This window comes from Carcharodon carcharias, chromosome 1, assembly GCF_017639515.1.
Source record: "Carcharodon carcharias isolate sCarCar2 chromosome 1, sCarCar2.pri, whole genome shotgun sequence".
In the NCBI taxonomy this organism is placed as follows: domain Eukaryota; kingdom Metazoa; phylum Chordata; class Chondrichthyes; order Lamniformes; family Lamnidae; genus Carcharodon; species Carcharodon carcharias.
In genome coordinates this window covers 137,593,350-137,613,212 of record NC_054467.1, presented here as the reverse complement: position 1 = coordinate 137,613,212, position 19,863 = coordinate 137,593,350, and the positions used below count along the sequence as shown (strand labels likewise).

At 42.5% G+C, this 19,863-nt stretch overlaps 1 protein-coding gene across 8 annotated transcripts in view; it reads right to left on the bottom strand.

Moving 5' to 3' along the window:
• LOC121276574 (kelch-like protein 5) overlaps positions 1–19,863 on the bottom strand; it is a 187,960-nt gene that overhangs the window by 48,996 nt on the left and 119,101 nt on the right. For all 8 annotated transcript variants that reach the window (XM_041185155.1, XM_041185165.1, XM_041185173.1 and 5 more), the window contains one exon: positions 18,086–18,298. In XM_041185155.1, coding sequence (XP_041041089.1) covers positions 18,086–18,298 — 213 coding nt within the window. The remainder of the gene's footprint in view (positions 1–18,085; positions 18,299–19,863) is intronic.

The window sequence follows — 19,863 nt, the reverse complement described above, 5'->3', positions numbered from 1 at the left end:
TGACAGGCAGCTGCTGCACCGACATGAGGTTGCTTCGGACCTCCTTGCTCACCATAGATGGATGAGCACCGAGCTGGGAGACTTTGTGCCCAAATCATTTCCCACACTGGCACTGACCAGATGAGGCCATTGCCACTGCGAGGGCTTGCAGGTCCGCACACAACCCCAGGAGGCCCTGATTGGTCTCCTGGAGGAGCCTCTCCATGAGAGTCGCCACTCTCTCCATTGTGGAAGCATGGCGCTCGACTATGAGGCTCAATGCATTGGTGATGCTCCGCATGGACTCCTCAAGCACGGGCACCATGCCACGCGTAGCCTCGTGTATCTCCGCCAGATCGTCCCGCATACCCTGCTGCACTTCCAGTGTTTGCTGCCTCACGGACGACTCCAGAGGCACATCATCAGCCATCAACCAAGCATGTACCTGGTCTCCAGCAGTCCTCCGGCTGCTGGCGCCCTGGGCATTCTCTGTCTCTGCTTGCACTTCAAGCGAGTGTGAAGTGCTCTCACTACCGTGCCCCAGGACACTAGCTGAAGATCTAATTCCCACCGAGGTGTTAGTACCTGCGCTGGTGCCTGACTGGCTGAGATGGTGTGACACTGGTGAGTGGATTTGCTCTGGGGCCTCAGCGGTGAGAGGTGGGCCCTCTGCCTCCTTCTCCTGGCCCTGCTCCGGTGATGCTGAAAGGAAGAAAAAAGACATTTGACTAGTTAAGTGCAGACAATGTCAACTTGCATGCCACTCCCCTGGATTATTATGCGCTCATCCTTCCATAATCAATAGTCAACCCATGTTGCTAACTTCAATCTCTGAGCATTCAGCAGTGCCATGGCTTCTAGGACACACATGGTGACCTGAGTGCTCACCATACATACCACTCCGTGGCACCCCAGCCTCACTGCCACCAATGGGCCTGGGGGCATGGCGCCTCTCCAGATCCATGGCCTGCTGCTCGTAATGTGTTAGGATCGTCAACTGGGCCTGGCCTCCACCAGTCCGCATCCATTCTGCGGAATTGTGCACAGTCTTCTCCTGAAAAGGAGAGAGGAGCATTGATTAGTCCAGCCTGCACCTGAATTCCCATCGCATCCCTGCAAACCCAGCTAGAGTGGGACATTGCAGGACTCCAACTCTTCATCACCCTGCAACTGCTGCACACTCACCCAAAGAAGCCAGGGTTGACCGCCCCCCCATTGCCCAAATGCTGCTTCCTTCACATGTGGCACCAGAAGGTGTTGCCTTGTTAAGCAAGGAGGCACAAGCATGTGGAGCGCAAAAGCCAGCAGATGGATTGGTGCCCCGCCAACTGGAAGCTCCCCTCCCAGCATGTTAGCTTCCCAGTTCCAGCACTCTGCCTAGGTGCAGATCCTTGACTTTCACCTCTATTCTATACTCTGGGTGTCAGTGTCACACATGCTGCGGATGCAGAACACATCCTAGCTCAACCCTCTCAGGGTGAACTAGGCGTGGGCAATATCCACTGGCCCACCCAGTGAGGGATACATGCCATATTGTACTCAGAATTGCCGGGGGGGGGGTGGCTGGGGGAAAGGATGACGGCTGCATTAAGTGACTTGAGGCAACATGGTACCAGCCCTCCCTGAGAGCAGGAGGTCATTGAATCTTTTGCGGCACTGGACCCATGTGCACCGCATCACATCATGGGAGTTGACACTCTTGGCCACCTCCTCCCATGCATGCCTTGGCCTCCCGTCCCTCGGAAGAAGGGCCTCCTGCTGTGCTGCCACCTCCTCCAGGAGGGCATCTAGGCACTCATCAGAGAAATGAGGGGCACACTGCCCCGCTGGCCTACCCTCCAGCCTGGCTTGCCCCGATGGCCTACCCTCTGGTCTTGCCTAATGCACATTGCCCCTCTGATATGCTCTTCTCCCAGCCATTGTCAGCAGCCTTGCAAAGGCTGCCAGGCCTTCGTTTAAACAGGCTGCCAGGTCGCCATTGGATCCGCCAGTCTATGCATGCCCGCCGCCGTCCGCCCACTCCCGCTATTTACGGGTATCGTGAACTACACTGGGTGGGGAAAAATTCTCCTCCATGGATGTCACTGAAGAGCAGCAAGCAAATGAGAAATAAGAGGGGGCCAAAGATAGATCCTTGGGGGTCACCAGGGGTAATGACAAGGGAGTGGGAACAGAAGCCATTTCAGCGAAAGCTTTGGCTGTGATATGAGAGTTAAGAACAGAACCAGGTAAGTGCAATCCTACCCTGCCGGACAACCGTGGAGAGGTGTTGAATGGTGTGGTCCACAATGTCAAAGGCTGCAGAAAGGTCGACAAGAACATTCAAATTTGAAACCGACGGAATATAAAAAGAAATCATCTATTTCCAAGGTTTTAATGATGCAAGTTAATCACTATGGGAGCAATATTAAATAGGGAAGACGGTCTTTAGTTTGTACAGTTAGTAAGGATTTGGATCATAAACGCACATATTCAGATCTTACTTTTCAAGCCTCTCTTGTAATATTTATGAAAAATTGTAGCCCTGCTATACGTGAGGTCACATTTCTTTTCCGATGATTTCTCCCTGAAATTTCAGCAAAATCTAAATTGAACAAAGTTAATATTTCTAAAATATTGTCAATAATAAAACCAATAATTTCTACTTGATACATCTTTAAAATTTTTAAATATAGTCCTAGAGCTAGTGGTAGAGTTATTCTTTGTAACTGAGGCATTTAAGATGGGACTTAGACTTAATATTCAGAGACCAAAGTCCTCCATCAGCAGGCTCCAAATACACATGCCCCAGCCCCATTGATCAGAATTCACCCTCCAGGACAAAGCAGCCCGCTTGATTGGCACTACATCCACAAACATTCACTCCCTCCACCACCGACGCACAGTAGTAGCAGTGTGTACCATCTACAAGATGCACTGCAAGAATTCACCAGGGTTCCTTCGACAACACCTTCCAATCCCATGACCACTACCATCTAGAAGGACAGGATAGCAGATAGATGGGAACACAGATGTGGAAGTTCCCCTCCAAGTCACTCACCATCTTGACTTGGAAATATATCACCATTCCTTCATTGTCACTGGGTCAAAATCCTGGAACTCCCTTCCTAACAGCACTGTGGGTGTACCTACACTACACTACAGCGGTTCAAGAAGGCAGCTCACTACCACCTTCTCAAGGGCAACCAGGGATGGGCAATAAATGCTGGCCTAGCCAGCGATGCTCACATCCCATAAATGAATTAAAAAAAAACTCATGATGAGTGCCTGGAAAAGGTGGAACACTTCCAGTACCTTGGATATTATCTTTCACAGAAGGCTGACATTGATAAAGGAATCTAGTATAACCTGAAATCTGCTGGTGCAGCCTTTGGCTGCCTGAGGAAGCAAATGTTTGATATTAAAACTGAAACCAAGCTCACTGGCTACCATGCAGTCGTGACCCCTTCCTTACTGTACAGGGCTGAAACATGGACAACATACAGGAGGCACCTCAAAGCACTGGAGTCATACCACCAACACTGCCTCTGGGAGGTCTTACATATTAAGTGGGAGGACAGGTGCACCAACATCAATGTCCTCTGACAAGCAGGCACCACAAGCATCGAGGCTATGATCATCCGCCATCAGCTTCGTTGGGTTGTTTATATAGTTCGGATGTCAGATACCAGACTCCCAAAGCAGTCTTCTTCTCCCAACTCAGTCAGGCAGACGCATAAGAGGAGGGCAGTAGAAGCACTTCAAGGATGTGCTGAAAGCCAACATGAAGAAATGCAACATTGACACGAACTCCAGGGAGTCCATCGCCTTGGACTGAACCAGATGTCAACAGTGTCTATAAGAAGGATCCCAGCATCGAGACCCAATAATGACAAAACAAAGAGGAAAAGTGAAAGCGACAAAAAGAATGCATCATGACCCAAACTGATAATAGACAACCAGACATCCCACATGACAACAAATGCCCTACGTGCCATACAGTCTGCAGATCTTGAATTGGCCTCATCAGCCATCTTTGGATTCATGGAAGACAATCATCCTCACTAGTGAAGGGTAGCCAAGAATAATAATTAGAGAGATGATAAATTGAAATTTAGCTTTCTTTTAAAGGAAACATAGGTTTTACTTTTCCAATGTTAATTGAAATCTTTTATGGATAATTGAAATTGACTTTGGCTAGTGGATCATGACCAAAGTTTGAAGAAACTAATGAACCAGATCAATGCATGTAGGTTAAAGGCCTGATCTGTTGCAGATGTGGGAATGTCTACTAAAAATAAATGAAAATTAAAGGAAATCGTCAACCAGAGATTGAAATCTGCCTCTGCGGATCCAAAGAACAGTGTGAAGTGTGATGGATGATTTTTGTCACTTCTCATCGTGGATGTAATAAATCAAATGTACACAGTGATTGGGCCCTATGGAGTTTCAGTGTGTGCTTCCATCACTACTTTAAAAATGTGTTAAAAAGATGAAAAATATAACCCAAAGACATTAGGAAAACAGACGGTCACCTCAGATTTCCAGCAGGATCTGAAGAACATGGATCTATCAAGTTTGTCTTCCAATCATTCTTGCAGATGAATGATCAAAAGCACTAGAAATGTTCAGTTTTGCTTTCTCCACTATGAAAAATGCACTCTTTGCATGCATCAAAGTAAAAATAGCTTGGTGATAGATGAAAGAATGTCCTTTTGATTTAAACTGAAACACTTTGATATTCATTTCTACTGTAAGAAGTAACTTGTAAGAAATAATGAAGGATAAAGCTTTGAAGGCCTTTCCAGGTCACTGGTTAAGGTGGTTTAGAAAATACAAAGTCACTTTAAAATAGTGTACAGTACAACAGGGGACATATAAGAACCAAGAGCTTAAAACAGATAGCAAGGAAGGGAAAGAATTAAAGTGGGGCATGGGAAATGCAAAGTTTAACAGAGTTCAAAAAGAGGCAAATAATTGGCAGATAGGGGATCGAAGAGGGAGAATAGTCAACTGAACAAGGAACCTTTGGGCCAGTACTGAGATTATTACATATAAAATAGAGGAACTAGCAAACCCAAGTACCGTTGAAGGGGCATAATGTGGCTGCACCTAGTTCCATGGCAACGGGGGAATTTAAATTCAATTAATTAAGTAAATCAGGAATGTAATGACGATCACGAGAATATTGGATTGCTTTAAAAATCCACTAATATCCTTTAGGAAATTTGCCATTCTGACCCAGCCTAGCATATATGCAACTCCAGACCCATAGCAATTTGCTTGATTCTTAATTTCCCTCTGAATAGCCCAGCAAGCCGGGGTAGTAATCCAGAGACACAGGGTAATGTTCTGTGGACCTGGTTTTGAGTCCCATCACAGTAGATGGTGAAATTTAGATTCAATAAAAATCTGGAATTATAAAGTCTAATGAAGACTATGAAACCATCGTCAATTGTTGTAAAAACCCATCGGTTCACTAATGTGCTTTAGGGAAGGAAGTCTGCTGTCCTTACCTGGTCCGGCCTACATTTGACTCCAGACCCACATCAATGTGGCTGACAATTAAATGCCCTCTGAAATGGCCTAGCAAGCCACTCAGTTGTATCAATCCGCTAAAAATCCTAAAAGGAATGGAAATGGACAGACCATATAACATCAACCTAGGCACTGGAAACTTACGAACATATGGGGGCAAGTGCCAAAATTGGGAAAGCTGTCTCACAGACTAGTCAAGCAACAGCTTGAAATTGTCTGTCAGATATGATTCCGTGAGCATGACAATGTCCTGGGCAGCACCATCCCTGGGTATGTTCTGTTCCACCAGCAGAGGTGGTGGCACAGTGGCATACAGGCAGGAGGGAGTTGATCTGGGGGTCTTCAATATCTACTCTGGGCCCCATGAAGTCTCATGGCATCAGGACAAACATGGGCAAGGAAACCTCCTGCTGATTACCACATACCGTCCCCCATCAGCTGATGAATCAGTGCTCCTCCATGTTGAACACAACTTTCAGGAAGCGCTGAGGGTGGCAAAGCAGAATGTACTCTGGGTGGGAGACTTCAATGTCCATCACCAAGAATGGCACAGTAGCACCACTACTGACTGAGCTGGATGAGTCCTAAAGGACATAGCTGCTAGACTGGGTCTGTAGCAGGTGGTGAGAGAACCAATAAGAGGGAAAAACATACTTGACCTCATCCTCACTAACTTGCCTGCCACAGATCCATCTGTCCACGACCGTATCAGTAGGAATGCCCACCGCATAGTCCTTGTGGAGACAAAGTCCCCTCTTCACATTGAGGATACCCTCCATCATGTTGTGGGGCACTACAACTGTGCTAAATAGGATAGGTTTCAAACAGGCCTAGCAACTCAAGACTGGGCTACCATAAGACACTGTGGGCTATCAGCAGTAGCAGAATTGTGTTCAACCACAAGCTGTAACATCATGGCCCGGCTTATCCCCACTCTACCATTACCACAAAGTCAGGGGACGAACTCTAGTTCAATGAAGAGTGTAGGAGAGCATGGAAGGAGCAGCACCAGGCATACCTAAAAATAAGGTATCAACCTGGTGAAGCTATAGCACAGAACTACTTGCATACCAAACAGCATAAGCAGCAAGAGATAGAGCTAGAGTTATTCCACAACCAACGGATCAGATCTATGATTGTATTAAAGCCAAATTTGATGATACAAAAATAGGTAGGAAAACAAGGAGGATAGAAAGAATCTGCAAAGGGATATAGGTAGGTTAAGAGGTGGGCAAAAAATTGGCAGATCGAGTATAATGTGGGAAGATGTGGGTTGTCCACTTTGGCAGGAAGAATAAACAAGCAGAGTATTATTTAAAAGGAGAGCGATGGCAGAATGCTGCGGTACAGAGGACCTGGGCATCCTTCTACATGAATCACAAAAAGTTAGCATGTAGGTTCAGCAAGTAATTAAGAAGGCAAATAGAATTTTGGCCTTTGTTGCAAGGGGGATGAAATATAAAAGTACGGAAGTCTTGCTACAACTGTATAGGGCATTGGTGAGACAACACCTAGAGTACTATGTGCAGTTTTGGTTGCCTTACTTAAGGAAGGACATACTTGCATTGGAGGCAGTTCAGAGAAGATTCAATTGGCTGATTCCTGGGATGAAGGGGTTGTCTCATCAGGAAAGGTTGAGCAATTTGGGTCTATACTCACTGGACTTCAGAAGAATAAGAGGTCATGTTACAGAAACATGAAAGATTCTGAGGAGGCTTCTTGACAGGGTAAATGCCGAGAGGATGTTTCGCCTTTGGGTGCGGGAGGGGGGTGGGGGGGCAATCTAGAACAGTTTCAAAATAAGGGTCTCTCATTTAAGATGGAGATGAGGAATTTCTCTCATTGTTAGTCTTTGAAATTCTCTCCCCCATAGAGCAGTGGAGGCTAGATCATTGAATATATTCAACAGAGAGTTGGACAGATTTTTGATTGACAAGGAAATAGGAGTTAAAGCCACATCAGATCAACCATGAACTTATTGACTAGTGGAGCAAGCTTGAGGTGCCACCAAATGGCCCACTCCTGTTCCTATTTCTTATGTTACTATGGAAAGAGAATCCCTTTTGAAGTTGCCTTGAAAAAAATCCTGGGGAAACAATCACTTCCAGCAGTCTTCTTGGTATATAAGGACATCCTACAGTGTCACAAAGGATGGAGGACTAAGTTCCCTCAACTTTGAGATTGTCCAGATACTGTACACAGGTACCAATACAATGGGAGAGTTCAGGCAGAAGGAATAAGAAAGAAAGTACTTTTAGCAGATCTGGATACCACAGCAGATGTCAGGATTCAAGCAGCAATAGTAGATAAATGAACAGCAGGAATGCCCGGGGAACAGTTAACTAATGGTTCAAGATATCATTGTGATGAATTGCTCAAAGCAGAGCAACAGGGTTCGCAAAGTGATGCATTTCACAGAGAATTTGGAGGCTGAGGATGATGATAGTTATCAATTTGAAGGAACTATACCAGTCACTAGAAGCTTTAGTCCCATGATGTGTATTAGTCGCAAAATCATTTAACTGCAGTGTTAGATAATGGTTGCACACAACAGCATGTGCAACAGATCGGTTAAAATGTTATTTAGATTCACTCAGTAGTGAGGATTGATGTAAGGCCGGGGGTATGAAAGTTCTAATTCTTTTAGGTTCAAAGGTGACAATACATTGAGGTCATGAAAAGAATGCTAATTCCATGCAAAATAGCTGGAGTAAGCTACTTTATTAGTACTGATGTAGTCTCTAGTGAAATACCTTTGTAAAGTAAGTCTTCTATGAAAAAGGTATTAATGAAACTGTATGTGGAGCATGAAAAAGCAATAGTTTTTGGAAAGTCAGTGGATCTCAGTTTACCCAATCAGGACATTATTGTAGTCCCTTAATGAGAATGTTGGAGAAGTATTAATGGGATCAGATGATAAGAATCAGAAAGAAAAAAAGCAAATAGTCTTAAAGCAGACAATTTTTTGTCAGTGATTAAAAATCCTGCAGATGTAGTTGATTAGAAGGCTCATCAAAGAGATAGTGTAAAATGTGAAATATGAATAAAATATTGGAGCACACCACAATGTCCTATTGTAAGGACAAGGTAAGGACAGCAGAATTTCTTCCCTAAAGGGCATTAGTGAACCTGATGGGTTTTTATTACAATCAACAAAGGTTTCACGGTCATCAGTAGACTTTTAATTCCAAATTTTTATTTGAACTCAAATTCCAACATTTGCTGTGGCAGGATTTGAACCCAAAACAGGGCATTACCCTGGGTCCCTGGATTACTAGTCTAGTGACAATACCACCATGCCATTTATAGACATAGCAACCAGTCTTTTTACAGTAATACATGGCAAGGACAAAAGTGTGATTGTGAAAAAGTCACGGAGAAATTAATAGGAACCGGACTTGGGACATCAGCTAAGTTTCTGACTGATCACGGAGGAGAATTTGAGAAGGACGAGTTTAGAGAACTGTGAAGACATGAACATTGAGGTCATGAATACCGCAGCTGAAAGTCCATTTGTTTCGAAACATTGTTTGTGAATATCATTTAAGTTTTATTTAAAAAAGGAATGCCAATTGTATAAATTAAGGTTAAATGTGTAGAGGTGGGGTGCACTCATTGGATAATTACTTTTATAGATATAAAGAGGCACTTATTGACACCTGGAGTGGGCTATAGAGTTAGGAGCCATACTCACTTTGTGAATAAATCTAAAATTGAGTAAAGATTGACTTCTGGTCTCCTCCTTCACCAACTGGCTATAAGAAGTTTGACAATGTAAAGTCTATGTACACTGTTGTATATAATTCCTTGGAATGTATCACAGGATGCAAAAACAGCAAAATATTCATTTCTCAACCATGGCCTTGATGAGCATATTGTCATGATCAGAAAACAGGAAGGAAAATATATATATCTATATCATCCTGCCTATTTTACAAACTTATTACTTTTTAAAATTTGGAAAAATGGTTGGACTGATGAAATGGCCCAAGCTGACCATGTGATGGTGGTTCTGGGAGCCTCTGCGCAGTTTAAACATGGGCAAAGGCTAACACATCAAACTCCTGGAATGTAACATATCTTGCCTTGTATAATCATTCCAGCCAAGCCAACACAAAGGGCCAGTAGACGAGGCCTTTGCACTAGCCAGTGCTTATTGGGAGCCTCATGTACTAATGGTTCTTCAGTTACCTGCTCAAAACACAATGGGCTCTAAATAGGGTGCCTTGTTAACTGAATAGCTCAAACCGAAACCATGCTGTCACATGACCAAGACTTGAGCTGTTTGAATTGCTCTAATTATACAGCTTTTGCAACCTTCAGTTGCGGTTTAACCTCCGAAGAGAACCGGACTCCAGGCTAACAGCCTGCTTTGACCTCCAGCTCTCTCAAAGTCTGATCTCCAGAAAGAACATGGTATTTCACATACAGAGTGAACCAATTCCCAGGATACAAGAATACTTTGCTACATTTTCAATGGACTCAACCTGCAACTGAATTTCTAGGACCAAGACCAGAAATTCTGCCAGACAAAGCCATCTAAAAGAACCTTCCCTGGATATTAATTCTGGGCTCTGGACTCACATGAAACCATAAATCTTATTTTTATCTTGGTGTTTGCCCTGAACCTCTTTCTTTCCCTTATCCCTTTTTTATTGTATGAGTGCTGAAGGGATAGACATTGCGAAATCCCTTCCCCCATTATGTGTGCAAAATAAACGACTCCTCTTACTTTACCTTTTCTCGAGTTTGGTATGGGGATATTAATAGAGGATTGGATAACTCCAAAATTGTAGGGTTGGGGAAAATACACCACCACTTATAAAAGGGGGAATCAAAAATCAAAAATACTTTTCTGTTTATGGACGAATAGGGAGTGGAGAAATCAGGGCTGTTTAAATTAATCCCCCTCCTGTTCATAACAGTATGCATGCAAAAATTAAGAGAGAGGCTGGAATTTTCCGTTCCCATTGGCAGCAGTTGTCATGGCAGATATGGCGAGAAGGCCAAAAATTGGTTTGATGCTGTTGTGAAATCAGTTGCGATCGTCCATTCTGACTGTCATTGGCGGACAGAGCAGGCGCACATCGGGAAACTGATTTCATTTTTTAGCATCTCATTATAAGCCCTACTCGCTAGAATCATCCTCCACACTGGATCATCTGAGCATGTCAGTGTCACTGCACGTCGACACGTTTCACAATTGTACACAAGCCACATGCACCTGGCGGGCTACATTTTGCTTGGGACTTCAAGGTTTATTTGCCCACCTTGCTTCGGGCAGCACTCATGGTCATCAGCACCAGGCTTTGCAGACAGCATCGCATCACTCTTAGGAGAGCTCACAGACAATTCTCTACCTACCCGACCAGCCATAAGGCAGCGGTGGCTTTTCAACACCTGCAGGGCTAGGGCTTTCTTAGAGAAGGGGAGAAGTGGCCTCAGGCAAGGGAAGAAGCTGCAGGATGAGGGCTGAACTGGGGAAGGGGGGGGTATCCCAGGGTGTGTGTGTGGGGTCGGGGGGGGCGGGGGGCAAATGTTGATCAGTGCAAGTGGCATCAAGATGATGAGGGTTGAGAAGGCAGTCTCCAGAGCAGAAGAGGCCAGATGGACATGTGAGGGTGTGTGTGAAAGAGTGAGTGGTGATGTCCCTTGAGCTGGCAGTGAGTGAGATGCCAGTGAATTTATGATGGACTTGTGGGTTTGAGAGTTTAGAGTGATGAGGTGGTTGCTGTACCCTGGTGGCACAGATGAGATCATTCATCCTCTTTCTGTACTGGATGGCCAACCTCTTCTGTGCAGCGTTGGCACTGGCCACCACTGCCGTCGCCTCCCAAGCCAGAGTGGTGAGATTGCTGGATATCCTGTGCCCAGAGCGGGGTTGGACGGTTTCACAGCAGCATCAAACCAATTTTTGGCCTTCTCGCCGTATTATCCACTCTGAGTCACCTGCCATGCCATCACCTCACCATTTCCTCACTTTGGGTGCCATATCTAAACTTCAGCTGCCCACACAGTTCTCAATGCTTGCAGCCCAGGGCTGCTCCAGTGAAAATATGGCCCTGAAAGTTAAGAAAAGTTCAGTGACCCGTCACTGGAATGCCATGTGGAGGCCCACCATGGTGTTCTCCACCCCCGCTCTGGGCATAGGGGATCCAGCAAGATGGCGCGATTCCTGTGGCCGCATAATTAATGAGGTGGGAAGCAGACAATACGGCAAGAAAACCTGCCATTGTGGCTGGTGGGTAAAATGTCTTTTTTCATGCCTGCTACTGCACTTAGCACAAATCTGGTACGACTCCACCCAGAGTCTTTATTAAACTATTTCACATGCACAGCCAAAGTGCCATTCGTCTTGGGCATTGCTTTAAACTGTTTTGTTTAATCCTCGACCTCCTGAAATATGCAATATGATAAAGCAAAAGCTGCTGCTTCTGCTTGTTATGCAGTTGATTACTGTCACAAATAGGAAAACCTCAGGGATTAATTTTGGAAGAAATGAAACTAATTGACAGAAAGGTTGCAGTCAGAGCTTTTCTTACCTGCCAAGCTGTCAATCTGAAGTTTAGCAATAACTAACCTATCATATTGTCATTATATTTACACAGTCTTTAACACTTCAAGTTTGAACGTTCTGTGATGCCTTGAAGCTGCATGTTTTTCGTCATGCATCAGCAAGGAAGTTTTCTGAAAATTTCAGTAGTGGATTCCTGTAATGCAGTTATGTCTGGGAGTGGAATACTTCCATTTCAAGCACTAAGTGCCAACAACAGGCACTTTCGGATCAGACAATCCAACTAAATATTGTGTCCCAAAACTCCTGCGGATGGAGGGTGATAGGGAGATGTCAGAAAATTTGGGGCAGGCAGAACCTGGTCAAACCACAATACCACATTGTTTATACAGCCCTTTATCCTCTGATCCAGTGGGAGGAATGGGCAGATCTTCCACCACAGCCTGCCAAGGAAACGTTAACTCTTTTCTTCTCTGCCGATGCTGCCAGACCTGCTGAGTTTTTCCAGGTAATTCTGTTTTTGTTCTGCCAAGGAGTGTGTCTGGAATATTCTCAGGCTTCTTGAGGAATTACAGCTATTACATAGACAGCAGGCATGAGTCTCATTGAGGCCTTTGGAAAGGGACCAAGCGTTTGCTGGATTAAGATCCAGTTTGTACTGGCACCTGTGCCCAGTGTCTGGATGATGATAAAAGCCAAATTAGTTTGTCAAATGGAGATTCTTATCAGAAGATAACAGACAAGCAATTTTCTGATCTTTCCTAAATTTTTAGGACTTGACATTTTTATTTCTGGTCACCACAAAGCTTCTAAAAGCTGAAATATTTACCATTGTCAAGAGTAGGGATTTCTATGAATCAGATTGATCTTTAGAAAACATGAATAGTAGAACCACTGTTCTGTTGAAGATAACTCAATGACAAATTACGCTAACTGGACAACTAAGATCGGCTATTTGTATAATCAAAAATAAAATTTCTTCAAAGTAAAACCAGCACTAAAAGCTGGAATCTGCGAGATGCTTCAGTAACCATGAATTTGGGATTTGGGTTTTAATGACTAATTAAAACTGACTGTTATAATAATTGATAGGATACTTAATTATAAAATATTTATTTGGCATTATCTTATCTCACAATTTGGATTAATGTACAAGGAAGGATTCCACTGAATATTATGGGCAATCTTTGAAGCTGCAAATGAAGCAGTCAGAGAGGGCCACAGGGAATTCCTAACAAGCAATTTTGGCTACATTACAGGCATATGTTTGGATTTCTTTTGCACTCAATATGTATGAAAAATACTCCATAGTTTGGAAAATTGCCCAGCTATGTCTTAGCCACAAAATACAGCATAAATTTAACATGGCCTTATCACCCTCCTCCCAATCACCAAAAGCGATGGAACAAATCATCAACAGTGTGGGTTCTGCCAGAGCCATTCAGTTTCAGATTTCATCATCACCTTGATCCTAACATGGGCAGAAGCTGAATGCAGTAGGAGGGATAGCTGTCTTCTACATCAAGAAATATTCAACCAAGTATGACATCAAGAAGCCCAGAATGAGATAAATGGCAGGGTTAGGGGTAGCGTCAAGAGGAAAACCCTACAGTAATTGAAGTCATACATAGCAAACAGGAAGGTGAATATGGTTGTCAGAGGCCAATGACCACATCCTCAGGACAAAGCAACAGGAGTTTCTCAGAGTAATGCCCTTGGCTCAACAACCTACAGCTACTTCATTAATGATCAATCCTTGTTTAAGTTGAGCCGTGGATCCGATCATTTAAGATCTGGATGGTATAACTACTCTGATAAAGAAACAGCCTATGCCAGCCTGCAGCAGGATATAGTCAACATTCATGACTTGGACTGATAAGCAGAAAGTAGCATTTTGGCATTTAAGCACTGAACAACGAGCACCTCCAACAACAAAATGTTCAACTACCTGCACCTGACTTTATTAAAGTTATTCCTTATTGGTGGTTAGATGCAAGAGAGTCAATGCATTTCTTGCTTGTGCTTTTACTGGATGGCAGCCTTCAGTCTCAAAATAAGGCATGGTCCTTTGTGCATCCCTAAGCAGAATGCCTAACCTAAAGAATTAAAGGCAATAGTGTTGCCCAGATGTCTCCAATCTGCCATTAGAAATCAAATACTCAATTTTTTCTGCCCCTGCCACACAAGGCGGAAAGCCAGAAAACTCCATTGAAGTTACAGCAGACTTGAGGCAGAATTCTTGTTGAAATTCAAACCGTAATCCTGATTGAAAACTCAATGTAGAACTGATGAGACAGTGCTGCACTGTCAGCTGAGATGGTGAACTGATCACCCATCTGCCTGGTCAAAGGACATAAAAAATCCTATGACGTTATTTGAAGAAAAGTGAGTTCTCCATGCGGCCTAGTCGACATTTCTCCCTCAAACACCACCAACATAAAAAACAAATTATCTGGTCAATTGTTCATTTCCTGTTTGTGAGATTATGTTGTCTGATAATTGACTGCAGTGTATCTTTAGAAAACAACATTCAAAATCAATCTATTGAATGCAAAACACTTTTGGATGTCCTGAGGATGTGATAAGAATTCATATAAACGCAAGTTCTTTCTTTTCCCTTCATCACCTTAATTCTGATCTCCTGATTTTGTATTATCTAGCCTGATTTGCCTGATAAACCTGTTTTAGTTGTAGGTAGGCCTTTCTGACTAAACATCCAGCCATAAATAAAAGGTTTTTTTCCTATCACCAGTCTATTCTAAATTAGTGACCTTACCTGGCACAGCAGAAGGGCTACTGCAGTTAGCTTCAGTGCCCCCAGGCTAAGAGAAAGTTAAAAAAATTCAACTTGAGTTCCTACTCTTGATCATTAACCAACAAAACTCTGCTGGAAAGTAAGCAATTAGAATTCGGGATTTTTCCCAAACTCTATTTATTTGTGTTCACAACAAAGCAGCTTCCATGCAGCCTACAAAAGAAAGCAAAATATTGCAAATGATGGAAACTTGAAATAAAAACAGAAAATGCTGTAAATAGTCAAGCAGGTTTGGCAGCATTTAAGGACAGAGAAATAGCAATAACGTTTCAGGTTGTCAGAACAGGTCATCAGGGCAAAAGATCATCGGCCTAAAATGTTAATTCTGTTTCTCTCTTCTTAGATGTTGCCTGACTGGCCGGGTGGATATAGCATTTTCTGTTTTTATTCCATGCTGCCTGGAATCAGCAACTTCTGAACTTATCCATTGAGTAAATTAGTTTAACATGTCACAGGATTAACAATTCCCAAGATAACTGACACTGGACATTGAACAGGATGCCAATCATTTCATATCAAATAGCTCAGGCTAAACTACAGGTCAAATTTATTACAAGAATTAAATGAACTCAGAAGCAAAAAGCAGAACAAAATATACTGCTAAACTTGCACAATATTTTAACCTGAATTAAAAATAATGTGTTCCATTGTCTCAGGTCTTTGAATGCTTCTGCTCATTGAATTTTTAACTTCCATTTTCATTTGGAAAGATGTGAAAAAAATCACCCTCCAATAAGGCTTCCACTTCTCAAGATCAAAACAGCAACTGGATGTGGGTAACATTGCCATCACTATCTGGAGATATGTTTAATACATCAGGGTAAAAAGCAGAGGTCTAAATATGATGACCATTGTATCTGTTTGATGGACTTAAAATGTATACAATGATAACCAAACTAACAGGAAAGAGGCCTACACCCAATTAGCACAGGATTTCAGCCACAGTTATAGGGACGGTAGTAGGCTGCTCAAAAATGGGCCACAAAACTTCCAAAACTTTGTTTTTGGCTCTACAAAACAACAGTGCAATGCTAGTGGCCTGCCCTCGCAACTCCCCCTTCCTATTCATCACCAACCACTCCCTTACCCAAACTTATCACTGGGCTTTGGTGAGAGGTTGAAATTGAGGCATGAACAGGCAAGCTATGTCATTGCACCTGATTAGCACTTGCACATCGCCTGATTTATATTGATAAGGTCCAAGGGCAAATTTATGTCGGTCCTTAGACATTTCCATTCTGGTGCAAAATTACTGCATGCCATCAAATCATGACCAGCTTGGGATACTGAAGAACTTTGGCCTCAAAGCTTTTGACACTTCCACCTCTCTTGTAATCTGCAATTACCAATAACATTAAGGGGGCTCTGAGTTTAATTTCCCAAACCTTCCTAAATTATCTTTTCACAGACCTGAGGCAATAGCTAGGCAACAATGAATAAATTAGATTTTCTTCCTGGCAATGACACCGAAGCAAGCTTCCTTTCCTTGTAGTGAGAAAATATTTTTGAGATGATGTTTATGTATTTGTCTCACTTGCTCCACACACAAAAACAAAATAAATCCTGAGTATTGCTGCAAAAAGTCATTTTGTCAAAGCTTTTCGACAGAGTCCATTTGCCAACCAATCAGCACTCTCTTCTCATATAATATAAAGTTGTTGCTTCCTCTGACATTGGTATTCTTGCAATTGTCCTGGTGAGTGCAAGACGAAAAGGTTCGACAAAATGTCTTTTTTTAGCAATACTCAAGCTCTACTACCAAATGACTAAAGTAAACCTTTTCTGAATATTTCAAACAGAAACCAGGTTAAGTTTCAATACACAGTCTAGCTAAAAATTCATGGGACAAAGTATAAACTTTACAACAAAAACTGGGTGAAACTTTATATTTATTATAATATGAATGGACAGGATCAGTCTTAATTATGAGGCTATTTAGACCAAATAGCATTTGACACTCACCATTTATTATCACCTATTAAAAATGCAACATGGAAATGGCACCCTTAGTGCCCATTAACTGCACTCTGTATGAATTACTACCATCCAGAAAAGCTAAAGATAGCAACTAACCAAGCCCATGATTACTTCTTTTATGAGACAAAGACAAAGCTCAGTCATTAAACAATTAAAGCACTGTAACAGACACCACATCAAATTAAATGTATGTAAGTAAAAAAATGGCAACACAGCAGCTGATTTTCTTCTGCTGCTGTAAGCCCATGTTAAATGTTAAGACTGACACTAACCATTACAGGATTAGTAAAAACACTCAAATTTCAAGAGAAAACCCATTATATTCTTCTTACTAGCCCTTTAAATTTCCTTGTGCATAAAGCTCAGTGTTTAGTAATCCTGGACACCCATTCATGTGGGCATAATTTGGAGTTGGACTGGCACCTTGCATAAAGGCTGGAAAGAGATGAGAGGGCACAAAAACAGAAAATGCTTGAAAAACTCAGCAGGTCTAACAGCATCTGTGGAGAGAAAAACTGAGTTAATGTTTCGAGTCCATATAACTCTTCTTCAGAGCTAAAGCTAAAGTTCTGAAGAAGAGTCATACAGACTCGAAACATCAACTCTGTTTTTCTCTCCACACTTGCTGCTAGACCTCAGTTTTTCCAGCATTTTCTGTTTTTGTTTCAGATTTCCAGTATCTGCAGTATTTTGCTTTTACCTAAGAAATGAGGGGAGTTCTTTCACTCTTGTCTCACTTGGATATTATAATAAACCTTCCCCTTGCTTTTTCTGTGGATTTCCATCACTCAATACCTCACATGCCTGTCAGAAATATGTGTTATGTGCAGAACAGGCAGTGGCTCAAAATTATTGGCTAGGATGCTCTTTAAAAGTAGCACACTGGGGGCCAGAAATACAGCTTCCCTGTTTTTTTTTGGGTGCAAGCAAGTCGTGAACCGTGACCCATGTGTCCGAGAAACAGGGAAGCTGTGTGAGGTGGGAACAATGCAATTCTGATGTACCCACTTCATCTCCTTGACTGTGGCAGCTCCTCTGATCTTAAAGAGGATGACCTTGAAGAGAATGATGAAAATCAAGATAAAAAATCAGCCCCACAGATTCAATAATATAAGTCAAATTAAAATGCACCACACGTGAATACTGTCAAGGTGAAACTGTTGACGGTTTTTATTCATTCTGAAATTAAAGGTTTGCCAAATGTTGTTCATGAAGTTCAAGTGCCCCTTTAATGAATTAACGGAATCAACTAAATAATCAGTGAAAGCAAGAAAGTAATTTACCTGAGGACAGAGCAGAGGAAGTCTGATGTAAGCCAGCAGTTTGCTAAGTTCTTTCTGTCGGTTATCTGTATCATGCCGAACCCAGCTAAGCAGTGCATTCAATATGGTTTCTTCATTTGGTATATTCATGTCATCACTGGCCAACAATTTAACTATCTCATTTGCTGGCAGTAACAGAAACTCCTGATTTCTTATCACATCCATGAAGTGCTCCTGGAACAAAAGAAGAAACATCACCCTATATTTCTCCCAAGCAGGTTTACTGTAAATATTTAAAAATGGGGTTAAAAACGAATGTACAATTCACAGTGCCTCGCACAAAAAAATATGAAATGCGGAGGCTATTGCATCTAAAAAGTATTAAACAGTTTGTGCCTTCTGCCTTATTTTGTTACCTGAAAAGACAAAGGTGAATAATTGATGTACACATGCAACCTATGTACATGGAGGAATTACAAGAATGACTGCAACTTTCATGGTTCCTTCATCACAGGACCATAAAATCAGCAAGCCTCAAATTTATTCAGAGTAGTATAGGTAATGAGTTTCCTTATGTAAACTACATGTATATATAATTAGCTGATTGTGCATTTGGACTAGCTGAAAACTTTTGTTTTGATAGTTTTATTCAGGACTTTCAGTTGTCTTTTTCACTTGAGAAAGCAAGGGAAAGTACCAAGGCATATAGAGCAGGAGGTCACTATTGACCCCAATGGACCAGAGCACGCTGCGTCCTTTGTACAGCAGTACTTGTAACACTAAGTATGTGCTTTGGATGATGGCCAGACGTGAGAAGCTGCAAACTTAAGTGTATAAAGCCTGGTTGGGGTTTGGCATGCTGTAGCTTCCACCCACCCCTCCTTAGGAGAAAACAAAATATTGTCCTGATGGTTTCCTTTGTAAGAAGGCCAAATTAACTTGCGATCCTCTTCCTTCTTTAAATGTCCAGGCCTGTACCCCTAAAGTGGACCACAATTCTGCCTCTAAAGAGACCAGGTGCCTCTTCCTTCTAGGCACAAGAACTCCTAAAGGTGTCAGGCCGTCGAGAGGCTAAGATCTTGGAAATTCGCAATCCAAGGAGTTCCCACTGTTCAACATCACTGGTTGTGCAAGCGGCAACTAGAGTCTCCACCCATTTCAAGGCCCTGCAAGAATACCTAGCAGAGTCTAAGAGATGGTGCCTGCAGGTCTCAATGAATTTTACAAACTTTCCATTGTACTTCTGCTGGGTTCATGGTGAGAGTGCAACAGAGGAAGTGAGGATATTTGGCTGCATAAAGCTTGATAGTTAAAAGCAAAAAGACATTTTATGACACGGTTTTCTTTAACATGATGTATGCCAATTAAGATTTTGAGCACTATATGTAAACATGCATCAAAAACATCTGATTAATACATTATAAATAATTCAGCACCTTATATCTACCTACTGCAGTTTCTGTGCAGTTATTCAAACAAACAGGAAAAAAAAGAAATGGTCTACGGTTCCAGCGGTATCTCTAGCTTGAATTTCAGATATTAAATAAGAAGTCCATTCTATGAATTGCAATATAATCCTAAATTTGCCAAAGTAATATATCTGTAGTCTCTGGTGGGTGATCATGATTGAGGGTCTCCAGGGAAGCATTAATTTGTAATAGACATATCTGTGCAAGTTCATTTCTGGGTCTTAGATAAGGGTCCAGCAATGGGAACTCCTGATCTTTTGAGTCTCTCAAGCCTTGTTCCAGTCTCTTTATAAAAATAGCCATGTGGTATAGGTAAAGGCTCCAGCCCCA